The 17,982-nt window shown below is 38.7% G+C and overlaps 2 protein-coding genes across 4 annotated transcripts in view; one reads left to right on the top strand and one right to left on the bottom strand.

Annotated features, from left to right (window-relative positions):
• Window positions 1–237: 237 nt before the first annotated feature.
• si:ch211-252f13.5 lies at window positions 238–5,610 on the bottom strand. Its single transcript, XM_024273246.2, has 6 exons — window positions 4,710–5,610; window positions 4,426–4,631; window positions 4,153–4,314; window positions 2,667–2,819; window positions 2,441–2,507; window positions 238–2,359 (listed from the first exon to the last, which is right to left on the bottom strand). Exons 1-6 carry the CDS (start codon window positions 5,368–5,370, stop codon window positions 783–785), a joined length of 2,826 nt encoding a protein of 941 aa, XP_024129014.1. The 5' UTR covers window positions 5,371–5,610; the 3' UTR covers window positions 238–782.
• A 27-nt stretch (window positions 5,611–5,637) lies between these two features.
• LOC112147695 (amyloid beta A4 precursor protein-binding family B member 1-interacting protein) overlaps window positions 5,638–17,982 on the top strand; it is an 18,527-nt gene continuing 6,182 nt past the window's right edge. Inside the window, exons 1-3 of one of the 3 annotated variants that reach the window (XM_024274248.1) lie at window positions 5,638–5,700; window positions 12,474–12,533; window positions 15,978–16,065. In XM_024274248.1, the coding sequence (XP_024130016.1) occupies window positions 12,474–12,533; window positions 15,978–16,065 (148 nt within the window). In that variant the 5' untranslated portion in view covers window positions 5,638–5,700. Of the gene's footprint in view, window positions 5,701–8,782; window positions 9,408–12,473; window positions 12,534–14,566; window positions 15,035–15,977; window positions 16,066–17,982 lie in introns of those variants that run through there. The other 2 variants (XM_024274249.2, XM_036216358.1) reach the window with 2 other exon arrangements.

Raw genomic sequence — 17,982 nt, 5'->3', positions numbered from 1 at the left:
AAAAAAAAAAAACAGTAGCACACGTTGGCTGTCATTTAGAGCGCTGTGTACTTCTCAAAATCTCATCGACATCAGTAAACACAAACAGAATGAATGCATAAATTTGGTCCTTCGGGTTATAAGATGAACTGTTATTTTTGGAAAGGAAATGTAACCTTTTAAGTGCGCCTTATGGTGTGGAGAATATGGAAATGTGAAAGTATGTTTAAAAAGTGACATTTACCAAAATAAGACAAAAACTGTTGAACTTTTATGAGGAAATGGGAAAGTTGCAGCCTTTTAAGGAAAAAAAAAAGAAACACTCGGCTCCTGTTTGGGCTTCTAAACATTACCAGAGACGCCAGCTTTTCTGATGTTTTGTGCTGAACTACATGCAGAGGTTGGGTGTATACGGCAGGCTGACTTATCGGAACTGAGAGTAATTTTCAGGGTTCACATCTGCCTGAAGTTTTTTTTGTTGTTGTTCTTGTTCCTTTTTTGTTTATTGGAAAATACATTTTACTTTCTATCTCCTACTTGGGGTGTAAAAGTGGAGCTGAACACTTCAATTAACTGCCTAAAGTCGCTAAACCTTGTTCTGCGTTTACACTTTGCTTTATACAAAGTTATCAAACAATATAATTAAGCATTTGCACATCACTTCTTTCTAGTCTGGTTAGCTGTTTCCTCTAAATTTGATCTTTTCCAGCCAAAAATGATGGAAAAGCTGGTTAGATTTCCTATTTAAATCTAACAAAATAAGGTTATTAGGTAAATATTTTCTTTTTGGAAATGTCTGTTTCTCACGCTGCCACCCAGAGGACTGACACCCCACTTCCTGTTTGGTGGCTAATCTGGTTGACTCGTCCACGAACGCAGTCCAGTATGAAAAAGACAGCTGTGCCATTGTGAACTCTGAAAGAGGCCCTGAGACTCACACTGGCCCACTCGCTGCCTTCAGGCATCTGGCCGGCCACCTGCTGAGCCAATGCTACAGGGCGGGTCCCATCTGTGTCATGGCGCTGTCCCGGCCCATCAGCATCACTTCGTTTGAGAAGAGTCACCTTGACCAGGTTGCAGGAGTGGATGAGTTTTAGGTCCAGAGCCAGACTAACGGTTCCACTCTCCTTGAAGACAAAATCCCGTCTCTGATCTGGTGATCCTTTTCCAAGCAGCCCGATCTGGGACACCTGAGGGGTTGTCTGGTGAAAGAACAGAGGCTTGTTTCGAACTGCTCCTGAGGGAAGGCCGGTGTTGGCCACGGAGGCAGACATGGAGGAAGAAATGGCAGCAGGGACCCAAAACAAACTGAGGAGACTGATGCCCGTCTCATCCCCAAAGAAGCGCACGTTGCACTGAGCAGGAGACAGGATCTCGAAGCTGATGGCATCCCCGGGACTCACTTTGGCCGTTCCGGACAGAGAAATCGATGTGTCCCGGTAATGAACACCTGGCTTGAAGACTCGGAATAACTCCGTCCCTGTTGCGTTGTGGTTGAGATATGCCACAAGCTGGAAGCCCTCACTAATGCATGCTTGTCCCATCGAGTACAAGGCTTGCTGGAACACAAAGCGCACAGCACCGCTTTCCGCGAAACGGATCCCACGTCCGTCGTGAGTCAGCCCCATGACGTAAGGATCAGAGGTGGAGGTAGTGCGGAAGACTGGACGGTAGTTTGTGTGGTAATGAGCAGAAACCATCGCCTGTGCTGTCATGGCAACAGCACCAGTGTCATGGGACAGCCAGAGGAGGTTGAGTGGAGCAGCTGAGGAGTCATACAGCTGCAAGCCTTCACTGCTTTGATTACAGTGATGGCTGGCACTGCGGAGGAAAATGGACAACTTCTGACCTGGAGCGACCTCAGCTACCACACTGATGCTGACGCTCTGGATGGACCTCTGCTCCCTCTGCTCCACTCGCACGCCGCTCAGGTCATGGCCGTTTGAGCCGTCTGTGTCGTTCAAGCGGACACACACTTGGATGAAGCTGCGACAGCCGTGACTCAATCCCAGATTACCATCCAGCCAGACCAGCCCGTGCTCCCTCAGAACCAGATACCCATTCTCCACGATAACCAGACCCACATCGCCTCTTCCTTGGACGTGAAGCTGCATGCTAGGGAAGGCCAGAGCCAGGAAGCGGTCTTTTGCTCCCTGCAGACTCAAGTCTCCAGCCCAAGAGAGAGACAGCGCCTCGCTGGGGGCAGCAGCAGGATCCAGGCACACCGTATCTGTGACGACAGAACAAGGAGCTGCTACGGGTTCTCCGTCACACTCGCTGCACGCCTGACACTCATCCATGTCTGAGTTAAAGAAGTAGCCGTGACCACACAGTCCGGAGGCAGCATCTCTCATGGTCATACCCTGGCATCTGAACCCACCTGGTCACATAACAGCAGAAATGAGTTTTAAAGACTTAAATGAAGAGATTTTTGAGAACTTTGAAAAATGATGCAAAATACCTGGAGTGTTTGAACACTTCTGCTGGTCGCCACATAACCCAGACATTTCCAGACATTCATCTCTGTCCTGTAATGACAATCACTTTTACTCAAAAGCTGCACAAAGATGAACATCTCTTCTGTAACTTTGTTGAATGCATTATTCAAAATGCACAAAAGTAATTACCTATTTTTTTCAAAGCTTGAGGTTGTCAGCCTCGATTGACCTAAAAATCAGAACGCTAACCTGACATATCCTGTCTGCATGGACTGAACACTGAGCCACCAAGAAAAAGCCAGGCGGACAAACGGTGCACTTTTCACAGCGAGGATGACCGTTGCTGTAGCTGCAGTACTCCTCAGGTCCACAGCTGCCACAGGCCAGCTGAGAGTGACCCACCTGAAGAATAGAACAAATGGATCAGCATTTTGACTTCATTTACAAATTAACTGAATTTCATTCAAATCTATTTAATTTTGAAGTTTTTCTTAAAGTTTTCTTTCATAACTGTTCAAAAGAATTTTAACAGAATTCACATGATGAGTCCTTTACATGGTACAAAGATGCACAACAGTTGGCAGTCTAATTAATATAATAAGGAGTTTGTTTCATTAAAAACAAAGTATAAGTAGTTTTTTTTTTTATTTGATAAAATGCAAAAATAAAAGAAAAATTAAGAAATAGATTTAATAGATTTTGTTTAGCAACTTGAGTTTTTTTGGTGTTTTTAACATGTGTTTGAGACATTTTTCTCATGATGGAGGACACAAATATGATCTTAAAATTGTATTTTTGAATATTTCTTTATTGAAATTGTTGTGAATAAGGAGCAGACGACGAAAATGTAAGAAGATGGTAAGGGAAGTGTGATGTACAAGTTACTACAGGAAGCCACAAGCTCCAAACTTTGCTTCACTTGAAGACAAATAGATCCATGTACGTCCGAGTTTGCTCAAAACTTTACGGCTAGTTTGCTCCAATATTGCTCTTCATTTTTGTTGCACTGATAATGTTTGCTTGAGGTTGTGAGAGGCTGAAAGCTAGTGAGAGAGCAGCTAAATGGATGGATGATGGGAAGGAGACGGGCTTTCTCAACTGTCCTGCCTACACCTTAACACTAGAACACACTAGAACAAAGTTACAGCATCACTTTAGCAGGAAAATTTTTACTCAATACAAAATACTCAATAAAAAGTATTTATCATAAAAAAGATAGATCAAGATATGACAACACATGATAAATGAGAGTAGTTTTATTTTATTTCAAACTGTGCTTTATGCAACAAAGTGGGAAAAACGAATAGGAAGATCCTTGAAAATGACTGAAAAAGTAGGAATCTGAGAAGAAAAAAATTCCTAAAAAAATAAATAATGATACTGTACACTTGGCCTTTGGTCCACTCATTCCTGGAACATGTGAGACTTTACAAAGGGACCCATGACACTCAAGAAATGCGACAAATTTAAAATAATGTAAATATTTTTGGTGGGGTGAAAATCCCCTGGCGATAATTTCTATTTGAATTACTGCAGCTCTGCAGGAACTATGTCCCCCCAAAAACAACACAGGTTTCTTGATTTTGGCTAAAAAATGACATAATAATAATTAAAAGAACAACTTTTACATAAAGATTAAGCTATAACAAAAAGATTTTAGGATTTCAGGCCTAAAACCAACAAGGGAATTATTTATATATTTGTTTAGAGCAGATTAATTCAAGCGGCAGCTCACCTCCACCACACTGGCCTCCATGTCCACCTTGTGAAAAGACAGAGCTTCCTGCGTTTGATGTCTCCTCATTTGCCCACTTAAAGTTTCCACGTGACTGTCCAGGAGTTGCTGGACAGAAGTGTGCTTCATGCTGTCCATCAGAATGTTGTACTGGGCTTTAACCTGTAAGGTAGAAGCATAACTGTTAAAGTGATACGTCTTAGGGTGCCTTTATTAAAGAAGAAATATTAAACAATTATCTCAAACAAAATATATATTCTCAGTCATCATTACTTGCTCCATCTGCTCAAACATCCTCCTCTGCTGCTCAAGGATCTCTCTCTGTTGGCTCACTAGCGCCCCCTGTTGTTCGCTTAGCAGCCTCTGCAGCTCTTTGACCTCGTTCTGCTGACCCTTCAGAGCATCAACAAGCCTCTCCTGGCTTTTGGAGAGTTGCAGCTGCAAGACGAGAGCATCTTCTGAGGGAACCTCGTTAGATCCTGCAGCACACAAAGGGAAACTGTAGCATTTTGAAGCCGGATATCAAATGAAGTTTGTTTTTTCCAAGTCAGACTGACCTGGTTTCATGTCACAAGTCAGCTGTATGAACGCCCCATTGTCAGATCCAAAATCTTGGAGTTCATCCAGAAACTGTGCCGCTCTGTCCGTCACGTGAACAGGTGAGGAGCTCCCCCTCCCTTCTCCCCCCACCTGGGTGCCGCATTCCTCTCCGACACACGGCTTCTGCTTCTGGCGCATCCTTGAGGGCAGTTTGCATCCAATCCCCTTACACTCCCGCGCGGCCGTGTGGTCATTGTTGACGGGACGATGGACAACTGTGGTTGGACACGTCCCGCCGGAACAGCCAGGATGGAACACCTCCGCCGTGATGGTCCGCGGGTTCGTTCTCCTGGGCTGCGTAAAGCCCGCGCGCTGAGACTGAGGCTGAGGCTGGATGATGGTGTAAGGCGCCAGCGGTGCACTCTGGCTCTGATGCTGGCTCGAATGAGGGTCCTGTTGATAACTCGGGTAAACCTGGCCTGTTTTGAACTGAGGAGAGAGGTGCGGCTGCCGCTGAGATGAGGATGGCTCCGTGCGCTCCCGGCACTGCGCTCCGACGCACGACCTACTCCAATCCTGACCATTAAAGCAGCGCGGTCCACGACATATTTCAGATACAATCCCAGTACAAAGCAAATTAATAACAGATAGCATAAAAATAATAGAAAAAGTTGCCATATTGTAATCCTTAAAACCAAAAAACAAGAAAAAGTGAATGGTGCCCCCTGGCACTCCTGCTCTTCCTGACTTTCCTCTTTTTTATTATTTATTTGAGGAAAAAATCCATCATAACAGCAGCTTCTGTTAATTTCCGTGAATCAACACAAATAAGCAGTTCCTCCACTTGCCTCCATTGCGTGGATTCTGCCCCTTTTGCCCCCTCTGCAGACAGCTCAGTCTAGCCCACATGTGGCGCTCACTGCTTCTAATTGGCAACAGGTTTTGCTTCCAGTCTCAAATTAACCCGTAGCCTTCCCGGACATACCACTGTTCGTTCTGCAGCATGCGGTGGGTACATGAATCAGTTATTTAGACATTCAGGGGCAGATTCATGATTGCACAATTGTTTTCTTTATTTATTATTACTCTTTTATTTTTGTCTTGACAGTTGTTTTCCATTTCAAGGCTCAATCAACACTACTTTCCTTTAAATATAGAGTATTTTTTATAGCTTTCATCTCCTCTGTAGATCTGAATAAGAGGTTCTGTGGTGAGACTTTGAAGAAGATGACCTCTTTATGTTGTTGAAGCCAAATCAGTCTCTCCTTTTAAAATACCGGTCCCAAAAAGAGTTTATTGGCACTGAAATTTCCTCCCTTTGACACCCGGTGGCTTTGATAAACACTTCCAACCACATTAGAAACTTGTTTCTTCTTCTTCTTGAGAAAAAAAAGCACTTTTCTGTCAAATTTAATAGAATTGTAATGTTTGGTTTTCCTTGAACAGGACAGTTTATGACAAGAAGGTTATGACATATGGAGATCTAACTGAAATATTGAGATGTTTTCACTTTTTCTGTTGGTTTCAACCTTTAAACCCGGAGACCTTTATGGCTAAACAGAAGTTGCATATTAATAATAATAATTGAATTCACATGTTTTACACAGTTTTGAAATGTAATGCTTCAATTTAGCTCATGGATGCATCGATTTCCCTACTACACTGTAAAAAGTGAAAAGTTGGATCAATTAAAAAAAGCTCTGTAATTTTTTACAATAACAAATTGCATTTTTTATTTAATTAAATGTTTAAGTTCAGTAAACCATAAACTCAAAATTATGAATTTGATGTAATAAATGAAACAAATTACAGAAATTTTGTTAATTGATCCAATGTTCCACTTTTTACAGTTTAATCTCTTAATCTGGTCATATAAATATGATTTCTTTTCACCTTCCTTTGTTGTGCCTTGCTTTCACATATGTGGCATTTTGTCATAAACCAAACTGAATTCGGCCCAACTGCCTGAAAATCCAGGACAGAAAAAGAACAGAAAGAAAGAAGAAAGAAAGGCCAGTTTCAATCATGTAATATTTTACAAATTTATCATCATTTTCTTTTCGAAGGGACTTGTCTCGTTTCACCCATTCATTTTCAGGACCTGCTGAATCCCTTTTGGAGCCATGGTGTTGCTGGAGCCGACCCATTTTCTGTTGGGTAAAGGTGGGGCACACCCTGAATAGGTACCACTGTTGCTGGGCCACACTCACACAATAAGAGATATCAATTTAGAGATATCACTTAGCCTAAAAAGCATATTTTTGGTTTGTGAAAGGAAGCTGGAGTCCCCCACATGCAGGAGGGGAACATGCAAACTCCACACAGAAATGTCCCAGCGAGGGCTTGAACCAGGGCCTTGTTGTTGTTTGAGCAAGACTGCCAACCACCGCTCAACCGTGCAGCCCTCATATCATTTTATGTTTTGCAAAAGTACTATCAGTTTATGGTGGTTTTGTTCTGGGTTGTAGTTGTAGAAGATGTTCTAAGACAGTCTTTGAAGATAGTGGTGGTGATTTCCATCAACATTCAAAGGAATCACCAGCAGTCATCTATCACACCCTTTTCGGTCACCACAGCAATGCAGTCCTGCCGTTGTCCCTGATTTTATCCACTGATAAACTTAAAAAAAATCAACCAGCTCAGGGGTCTAGTGGTAGAATGTTTACCCTGAGACTAGAAGGTCATTAGTTCAAATCCATGGCGGAGTCATACCAAAGACTAAAAATGCTTGGCACTCACTTGAATGCTGCCTGAGCACGGCTGTGTCTGCAGCTCACCACTCCCCCAGTGGAGGGATCAGAACAAATTTCACACATCTAGGTGAGTAACAACTAAAGAAACTTGAAATCCTTTAGTCCTCATCCTGTTAGGTTGTGGAACTACAGCATTAATACTACAGTACAAACTATACTGCGTATGTTCTGTCTTTTGGTATTTTAGCTAATTTAACTCTTCCAATCCCATTTAAAAAAACATTCACAGACACCTTATATTTGTTGTTTACTATGCACATAACACTCAGATTAGATGAAAATGTATTTTCTACCAATGCCAATTTAAAATGAGACCAAATAACTGACAAGTAAAATTTGCAAAACTTTACTTGTGCAAAGGCCGAGAGATGGACACATAATCACATAGTTTTTAGTTTTACACATTAACCACAAAAGTATTTCAAAGAGAAGTTTAACACTTGTGTGTGGAGTGCCATCCAGGAAGTTGGTACTCGACCACACGATGGACAAACTCAAACATTCAGACTCTGAATGAGTGGTTTATACTGCAGTTAGTCCTCTGGAGGTAGAATGTTCTGGATGGTTCAATGATTCCTCATTTTGATGGACTATCATACAGTGGAGTCTCTGATATTTCTCATTCTGTTGCAACTTCAGTTCCCACAGTAGCTGAAACCAAATGACAAACTTCATGCCCCTATTGTAGATGCTGCAAAATGTGTGGTTTTTAGTGAGTACATTGCAAAAATACAGAAAATGAGGAAGTCGAACTGAAAAAAATACCAAAAATAACAGGAGCTTAGGTATAATGTAGCAGACCCTCCCCCCTTCCAAATGCAGGGTTTGTTGGTGGTGGCCTCTTTAGTTCAGTGCTGTGGTCTCACAACCACATAAAAATAAGTGTCATTTAACAATGGCGTCTTTCAAAAACCTTTGTGTTTAGTTTTACACATCACGTTCTTCATTTTAAGATGTGCTTCATTCTCTATTCCTCCAAACTAACAGGTCTTCTTTGCTGCGTTCACATCTGCAAAAAAAAGTATAATCCAGAAAACAGGCCTCATGTGTTGTCTAGAAAATATGATATTGTTGCTAAAACTGTGATTTTACTGATTAAGAAGTTCAAAGTTTCTGCGTGTAGGCCACTAAAAGATGATTTTTATTTTCAGTATGATATTTATAAACTTCAGATGGGCGGCAAAACACCAGAGTGAAAAGGCATTACTGATGAAAAGATAAAAAATATGTATTTCTAACAGTTTTATTATTGTTTTTTTTGTATTTAAAAGTATTGCTTTAGTTGTCTTTGCAGAGCTCAATTTTTGTCAATAATGATACTTATATTGAGACAAAAATTGGAGGGTCAAGTGTGGGACAATGGTTTTTCCTGGGGGGCCAGGTGCCCCCTCTGTAGCTCCGCCCCTGGTTTTGAGGCATCAATGGGTTCCACATTGAAATAAATCTGAGTTAAATTAAATAAACTGCAATCTTCAGAGAAAAAAACTTGTCTTTTTCAACTTGATAAAGTAAAAAAAATTTTTTTTTCATATTTATGCACGAATAGAATATATTTTTCCTTAAAAAAATGTTTTATACAGAGACTGCAGTAAGTTTATTTGATTCAATAAATAGAAAATAATGACTTCAAGTTAAAATTCAAGCACATTTTCTGACCCTTAAGGCAAATAATTTAAATTACTTTGTTTTATTGTGAATAGTTCATATTTCTGGTAAAATAAAAAATTAAAAAAACAAAATCAAGTCAAAAACGTTTTTAAAAAGTCTTTTTTTTTTTAGGTGTCAGTACTGTATGAGAGCATTTGTAGGAATCTGACGTATTGGTCTGCAAGTCATTTACCATTTACCAAAAAAGAACAAGTCGAATCTTATCAGGAAGTTCATCAGCTGTGAAAGTCACATGTTACTGAGACCTCTGAAAGTTTCACACACATAGTGACAAGTGTCACAGCATCAGAGAAGGTAAGTCTTTTTCAAAAATTAACTTTAAAACTTTAAAAGCAAGAAGTTATTTTTCTTTAATGCTGCTTATAAATCCAGGATGTTTTAAACTATAAGTCTTCTGTGTTCATGAGTCTGATGGAATGATGATCCGATTAGTTCTTCACAGCTCTGGCTATCATTCAGTACTGTGACTGTAGATCAAAGGAGTGATATTCTGACCGATAAGCACTGCAGAATCTTGATTCCATAAATTCCATGTCTTCTGCTCCATCTTGAGGGCTTTAAAGAGTTAAATACCTGAAGAGCCACATCAGCTTTGTTTAAGACTAGCACATGTTCTCCCACAGCAGCCAATAGCTGGATGTGCAAGCAATTACAAAGCAGCAAGAAACTCTGAACTGCAAGAAGCAGGGAGAACATTACTTTTTACTACCAGCAAGCACTGTAGTGTGGTTCCTTTCATGCATTCAAATCAGAGGTACTTTCTATTAGCGTTGGTGTCTGTGTCTTGGTGGCTTTTGGAGCTTTGCAGACATTTGCCACGGCAGCTCTGACTTTTAACGTAATTGTTACAAACTAGCTTGATTGCATGAGCATAATCCCAAAAAGCTGAATTCCTGTGGTAGGTGCTATAAATATGTTCCCCATGTGTGATGCGGAGGTCCTGTGAGGCCACCAAGGTGAAGTTTGCAGTACGGATTCACATATTTCTCGCTTTCATATGGAAACAATACCTCACACACAAGAAGTGACTCCACTCTTCCCCTTTCACCTCCTTACTCCCTCCTGGACGCTCAAATGAAACATGAACATGTTTGTCTCTGATTGTGCGAACTACCATAACACTTGTTACAACCCATCACATTTTTAATGGTTATTTTAACAATAACACAGAGAAGTGGTGTCCATTTCTTTTTTTTTTTAAGATGAATCTCACTATTTCAACAAGACTTGTGTCTGAAACCAAAACTAAAAGTAAAGGAAGCATTTAAAAACCAAGCAAGAAGAAAAATCTCTCAACATGGTGCAAAGGATTTGTTGCTTCTTATGAATATGTGTTAACATTTTGTTATTCTTGATTCACCTTTGAAAATTATGTTTTCAACATGTTCTTGTGGCATTTTTTTTTTTGAAGATGAAGGACATATATGAAGAAAATTCAGCTAAAAATGGAATTTCTGATCATCTCTTATTTGAATCACTGTAAATCAGGAGCAGATGAAAAAATGCTTTTTGAAAAAACTTGTAGTTGTTACACAAACGACAATCAGCAGGCCGCTCTGTTCTAATGTATCCACTTGTAGACGACTAGATCCATGTACATTTTTTGTTTTTGATGATTGGAGTGGAACTTTGAGCAAAATCTAATAATGAAGAGTATATATGTGTGTTAGTATAAATGCAACTGGTTGGTTTAGTTGGGTGCGTGCAGGACTGGCGCATGGAAAACTAGGATTCATTTCTCAGGGGGCAAAACCCAGGAGGACCCCGGTCTGGGTCTAACTGACCACATTGGAACAATATAAGCTCACAATATACTGACAGCAAACTTCAAGTATATTAACACACATTTAGTATACACTAAGTATACTTGTAGTACACTTTAATAGACGACTTTTTCCCAAGAGGAAATCTCAACATCATTCTGTCTATAAATATGTCTCGCACTTCTTCTTTTTGCTACTGGGAACCAGGTAAATGAGGTAAAGTAGGTCATCTTTATCCAAGGAAACCAACAAAGTGAAATGAAAGTTGAAAGTATTTCTGGTTTAGCCTACAAGATTAACAATACAATGCAAAACACAAACAAACCTGCAAAAGCTGCAAACATTTACATGCACTTCAAGATGTGCTGTGGACTAATGGGTGTTACATTTAAACACTTTTTTTCACATTTACCAAAAAGTTTTCCCACTTTCTTGTCAAATTAACCTGTTGCAAGACACCATATTTCACTGGATGACACTTCACCTACATAAAAATGTATTTTCATCGACACAAGGAAGCAAAAACATGTTGTTGGCTTGGTTGTTAGAAGAAACAGGAAGTTGGAAGAAACAAAATATCATCACAAGTTCTTGTTAAAAAGCACAAGCAACTTAAGTGAGAGAAAGTATAAAAATATCTTGAAAAATAACTGCATTCACTTATATTCTGAACTCACCATAAAGAGAAATAATAGAATTTAGCTTTAAGAAAATTGTAGAAATAATAGAATATATTGTAGAATGGCACAATAAAAACCGTCTGTCTGCATGTCTATGCTGCAATACTTACTTGCATGTACAGTAAACCCAGAATCTAAATTTTGCCACCATCACCGTCTCTATTTGTAAGTGCTGCAGATTGCTTCAGTGAGGGTGTCTTGGGGTTTCTGTATCTGTAGTTCATGACTAAACTTAGCAAACTGCAAAAATTGACAACCTGCTTCTCAGTTTGCTTCTGTGCCACATGCTAGAGATTTTTTTTCTTTTCATTCCAATGTTGGCATTGGGGTTTGAATAAGTGGAAAATCCCAAATGTGGAAATTCCTTGAATGCAAATCCTTAATTTGAGCAGAAACTGCAAGTGTAGTAATAAAATTAAACAATTTAAGATTGCACAAAATGTCAAATTGTGTGATATTATGTTAAAAGACTTCAATTAAGTTTGACATTACCAGAATGCATTGCTTTAGTCAACAGTTAAAGGGAGATTGGGTAATTAGATGGTGGTGGGTGAAAGGACAGTTTCAGGTAAAGAAGAACACAGACACCATTTCTGCTCTATCACTCTGTTTACTGTTGCTCAAGATTGCAGATATATCTAAAGTTACTTTAAATAAATGCTATTTTCATGACTAAGTTTCACACATTTTTTAAAGTTGCAATGTAGTTTCATGAAGAATTTATTGACCATGCCTTAAAGAAAATGTCAAACTATTCGTGCTGTCCAACTTTTATTTTCTACCTGAAACTCTAACAAGCTGAATCGAATTTGCAGAAACTTGTCACCTCTTAATACTTCCTCTTGTATTTTTTTGTTTGCCTTGTGAGTCTGCGTCTATATTGTAAAGCAATAAAGTTTTTCTTTTTTTTTTGGCAGATGGAGCAGATCGATGCCATGTTAAATGATCTGATCGGAGAGATGGATCAACTCTCTCAGGTAGAGTGCAAACTTTGTGTTTATTGGCGATGCAGTTGCTGAAGCCCAACAGTTGCTGTCTGGTGTCATTGATCATAAATGCAACAATCTATATTTTTAAAGTACGAATTAAAATCAATAATTTACATTATTAGATAACCAGTAATTCCCACTCAATGTTACACTTTTTGAAATGCCACAAAAATCAAAAATTCCATAAGGGTGCAGTTAGTACTGAGTGGACCAAAATAAACTGTTGGTCCAAGTCAAAGACACTTTCATGCTAAAAAAAATTAAAGTGAATTGTATTTAACATTTAAAAAACCTATCTTAAATAGGTAGCAAACATTGATGCTTAATGCTCTAAAAGCCATCGCACAGATCAAATAACTATTTTTGAAATAGCTCTTATCTCAGCAGAACCATGATTGCCTGTTTTTATGAAGGAAACTCAAACTGATGTTTGGATTTGGAATAAAATTCAACAAGACTCATACACTAAGTGAGCCTGTTCAATAATATTAAAGCAGTTTAATTTTGAATCTCCTGCTGCTTCAAATGAAGATTTCTCTAGAAAAACTAGATTCTAAGTTTCAAGTAAATAATTTGTCATATTTTATCAGGTATTAGTTTTTTTTATATAGGCTCATCTGAAAACCAGCAGCAACAAACATGTTTCACTGATAATGAAAAATAAGTTAGGGTTTTCAAAATAAAATGACAAACAAGAAGATGTGTGCAAAATAAGCCTGTTTAGTCAAAATCCCCTAAACCAAAAAACATTGGCTAAAATGTTTTTTTCTTATTTTTTCTGAAACTTCCAAGAAAGAAAAACATTGTGTCAACTTAATGTCTTTCTTTTTTATTTAGAGGTTTTTCTATCACAGATTTTTAATTCCAGTGTGTAAATCCAACCTCTTGCCACATTTGCTGTTGTAGTTGTCAACTTTTGCTACATTTGTCCTTGTAGTTGCCAGGTTTTGCAGCAATTGCTCTTGTAGTTTTCGGTTTATGCAACATTTGCCCTTGTAGTTGACAGGTTTTGCAACATTTGCTCTTGTAGTTGCCAGGCTTTGCAACATTTACCCTTGTAGTTGCCAGATTTTGCAACATTTACCCTTGTAGTTGCCAGATTTCGCAACATTTGTTCTTGTGGTTTCCAGGTTTTGCCACAATTGCCCTTGTAGATGCAAGATTTTGCAACATTCACCCCTGTATTTGGCAGGTTTTGCAACATTTGCCCTTGCAGTTACCAGATCTTGCAATATTTGCCCTTGTAGTTGCCAGGTTTTGCAACATTTGCCTTTGTAGTTGCCATGTCTTGCAAAATTTGCCTTTTTAGTTGCCAGGTTTTGCAACATTTGCCCTTGCAGTTCCCAGGCTTTGCACAGATCCCCTTGTATTTTCCCGGTATTGCAACATGTGTCCTTGTAATTTCCAGATTTTGCAACATTTGCTCTTGCAGTTTTCAGGCTTTGCAACATTTCCTCTTGTAGTTTTCAGGTTTTGCAACATTTGCTCTTGTAGTTTTCAGATTTTGCAACATTTCCTCTTGTAGTTTTCAGATTTTGCAACATTCGCTCTTGTAGTTTTCAGATTTTGCAACATTTGCCCTTGTAGTTGCTAGATTTTGCAACATTTGCTATTGTTGTTTCCTTGTTTTGCCACAATTGCCCTTGTAGTTGCTAGATTTTGCGACATTCACCCTTGTATTTGCCAGGTTTTTCCTAACCGTACTCCAGTCAATAAGAGGAAACAGGAATTTCTTTAGCTGGAAGCTGCCTGTGTGAGAAAACAAGTATCCAATCTGGTTATTGTGACTAACCATCTTTGAAGCATTAACCATGAAGTGATCAAAAGTAAAAATAAAAAAATAATAAAAATTCCAAGCCCTTTTGGACTCTACACAAAATTTTGCAGACCTATACCACCAATATTCCAATAAATACTCCCTGCACTGATCATCTGAGTGATCACGTCCTTTCATGGAACCATCTTAATGAAGTTGGCAGGCATTTTTCCTGATTCATGTTAGAATATGAAGAGGTAATCAGATTAAGTTACAAAATATGTCCTCATTGGTTGTGCAGACAACATCTGATTGCATCTTGGCTTCAAACCAAGCACCATAACCTAAAGAATGTCCTTCAGCACAGCCTGCAGATTCTCCCATAAACTCCTCATCAAGTTAAAAATACAACAAACATTCTGCACTTTTTGATAAATGATTTATAAAAACCCATAATGGAAAAAAAAATCAGTTTATGTTCGGCATCACAAAAACATGTCTGACCCTTCAGTCTTTTAGGGTTGACAAAAACCACTCCACAGCAGGGAGACCCCAGGAAACACTTTTTGATTAAAACTCTTTGAAGCTAATGGGTGTATAAATGGTAACGCTTATGACCTTGATTAGGCCCCTCCTCCTTTCTGTTCAGGAGGCACTGAGGTCTGCTTTGCATCTCTGTCTAAGCAGACCTATGCAGACGCAGCAGCAGAGCAACACGTGTTCTCCGACACAAGTGAGCTACTTTTATGTGGCAGGCCTAATTTTGTGTGCAGATTTGATGAATGAACATGTGGATGCTGGATGCTGCTCCCAGTGGAAGAATCTGAACCCAGAAAAAATACAGACTGTTTTTAATGGTATATTTGGTTCGCTATTCAGTAACACTCTTAAATTGAAATTCTTGATGCAAAATTAATTTTAATTAATGTTAATTTAGCCTTTGTATAAATACTAATGGGAATTTTTAATATTTACCTTACAAATTATTTTTATATTAGGTAAAAGCTTGATTTAATTCATCTGTATTCAACATCGTTTTGAAGAAATGTTCTTTATTCATGTTTTTGACATTTAAATAAAGTAATTTTGATGTTTTTTGCACAAAATATGCAAAAAAAGGACTTTCAATGTCCTTTTAAAGATGCTGAATGGAACCAAGAAGAGACTACTAAAGAAAATGTTGTTGACTAAAAGTTCATGCAGCAAATAAAAAATTCCCTTCCCTTCCAAAAGCAAATGGATTTTGCAGACTTTATCTGGCATTCTATCAAACTAAAAGTTAACATGGTCGTGCTTGAGGATGTTTGGATTGAAGAGAATTAAGCTTCAATTGTAAAGTTTGGGGGTGGCAGTATCATGGTGTGGGATAAATGCAGACATTGTCAAACTGAGTTAGATGTAAAAAGGTAATGAGCAAAATGAAATTTTTATTTTAGATATTAGAAATATTTGATAAATAGTGTAAACAAAAGGAAAAAAATGTGAATTTCTGTCATTGTTCTGCTTTTTTTCTAATGACAAAAAGGAAAAGAAGCAAATTAAACATTAAAAAATCAGTTTTCTTTTCCAGATGAACTTTTATGATTGTTTTAAAAGGTAGAAAACCCAGCAGTAACATTAATAGGTATAGATATTAATGTACTGCAGTGATATCCTTTGTTTTCTATCCTCTCCAGTCTCTGAATGTTGAAGACGACACAGCAGAAGTGAAGGATGCTTCACAGGAGCAGAGCAGCTTCTCCATCGGCTTCACAGACCTTAAGGGTAAGCATTCTTTCGGTCCTTCACATCCAAAGAGTAAAGAGACTCGCTTCGCCCTGACAGCCTCTGTTGGTGTGCAAGTGGGGGAGACATGCTGCAGGCATCCCACAGATAAAATTCCTGCTGGAATATGGGGGTGTTTTGGTTTTCTGGTGCCAGAAAGTCACGTTAACCTTTAAAACTTAAATGGAGATTCTGAGCGCTGGAACAGGAAGACTGAAGACATTCAAAAACTGCCGTGCATCCAACTTGCTTTATAATTCTGCGCAGGATAATGGAGTTGCTGGAGTCTATCCTAGCTACATTGGCTCAGAATGGTTGTGTGTTGCACTGGCGCATGGGAAACCTGGGTTTGTTTCTCAAGGGGGCCATGAGCTGAATCCAGTGTGGGTCTTTAGACGAGACCCTTTCCACTTGGACGTTTTTCTGTTCCAGCAGATTCAGATTTTTTTAAACCTTTGAAATTTAATTCTGAGTTTTGGATTTTTTGATTTTTGATGGCCAAGGAATTCGTAAAAAAAAAATGTATAGAAAAAAACTTCATGAAAAAAAACTTACTTTTCTGTCTCACTAGAACAATTGGTCAATCTAAGAGCACATTCCTAGCCAGCCAATCAAATCATGGCACCGAATCAGCTTTCACCAATCTTGGTTTGGCGGAGAGTTTTATGTCCTTCCTAAACACAAGCAAAAATATGAGATATACCATAAGACACTAAGCAAAGAGAAGATACTTAGTTCAGAGAAAACAGTTTAATATGTTGAGTTAACTGACCTATTTCTCAATACTTTTTATGTTTCTCTTAGGATCAAATTCAAAAAGGCCCTTTTTACCTAACTGGAAGACAGCACTTAGATGAAGGAAAATTTGAATAAAGTAACAAAAAATAGACTTCAAAACTACAATAATTGAGTGTTCCACTGTCAAGAAAACATTATTACCTAATTAGTGCTATTTCGTGGAATATTCACCTCGTCAGACATTCTCAAATTCATGGAAACCTCTGTAACCTCTTTCTGATGGGTTTCAAATGAAGCTGTAACTAGATCTCAAATATAGAAGCTGAAAACGCCCTACCCTGCTTTATTTTTTGACCATTTTCTTGTAACGAGAAAGCGGTCAAAAAAAAAAAAGTAGGGTAGAGCAATTTTCAGTTTCTGCACTTAAACATCAGTTTATATAACTGCTATGATCGTTTGAGGTGGTAACACTGATCTCTTTTTTTAAAATTTAATTTTATTTTAATAGAATTGGGAAATGTTAGTGTAAAATATGCATACATTTTGCAAAAGTCAAGGTCCTATTGATCCATTTTTTTTTTTTTTTTAACCAAGTTAATGGCGTAGCAAGTTTGAAAGCAGTAAAAATGACCGTCTTGTTAGTTTTGATATTGATAGTTAGTCATTTAAACAAGAACGGAAAAAGCTACTAACAATAAAGATAAAAATATTTAATTTTGGGGGGAAAAATACTAAAAGGAAAAATAAGAAACTTCTTGAGACTATGGTCACATTTCCCAAAATATCATCGCGCTGCGACTGAAATGCACGTTTTTAATCTAATTCAGCAGGTGGTCACACTGCGGTATTTGTAATCGTGAGGTGGCAGTCACATTTGTATATGGCGTGCGGTAGCTGCAGAGGTGTTAGGAAAAAGTCAAAAAGCTGAAGGAAAAGTTGGCATCTGTCAGTGGTTTCCCAGGCACGTTTCGATGTCGTGTGGAGGCAGTCCAAAGACAGCTTTTGGGTGACACTATTACAAAATCATTGACAGCTGGGTGGCCATAAGGCAGATCGCCGGCTGGAGGGGACTCTGATTGGACAATATGCAAATGGCGTATTAATTGCCACTGGCCGCCAGCTGCCCGGTAACCCTGAGCTGTAAAAGAAAGCAGGCCAGTGCATTTTAAAAAGACCAAG

Source organism: Oryzias melastigma, linkage group LG17, assembly GCF_002922805.2.
Source record: "Oryzias melastigma strain HK-1 linkage group LG17, ASM292280v2, whole genome shotgun sequence".
NCBI lineage: Eukaryota > Metazoa > Chordata > Actinopteri > Beloniformes > Adrianichthyidae > Oryzias > Oryzias melastigma.
The sequence above is the reverse complement of the archived record's forward strand: the minus strand, read 5'-3'. Positions and strand labels throughout refer to the sequence as shown.

Bases quoted from the DNA above. Each gene is read 5' to 3' on its own strand.
- si:ch211-252f13.5 (XM_024273246.2), bottom strand. From the start codon at position 5,370: ATGGCAACTTTTTCTATTATTTTTATGCTATCTGTTATTAATTTGCTT. The intron at 4,632-4,709 runs GTCAGTCTGACT...TGTGTGCTGCAG, and splicing joins GACTTGTGACATGAAACCAG to GATCTAACGAGGTTCCCTCA. The intron at 2,360-2,440 runs GTATTTTGCATC...TTATGTGACCAG, and splicing joins GAAGTGTTCAAACACTCCAG to GTGGGTTCAGATGCCAGGGT.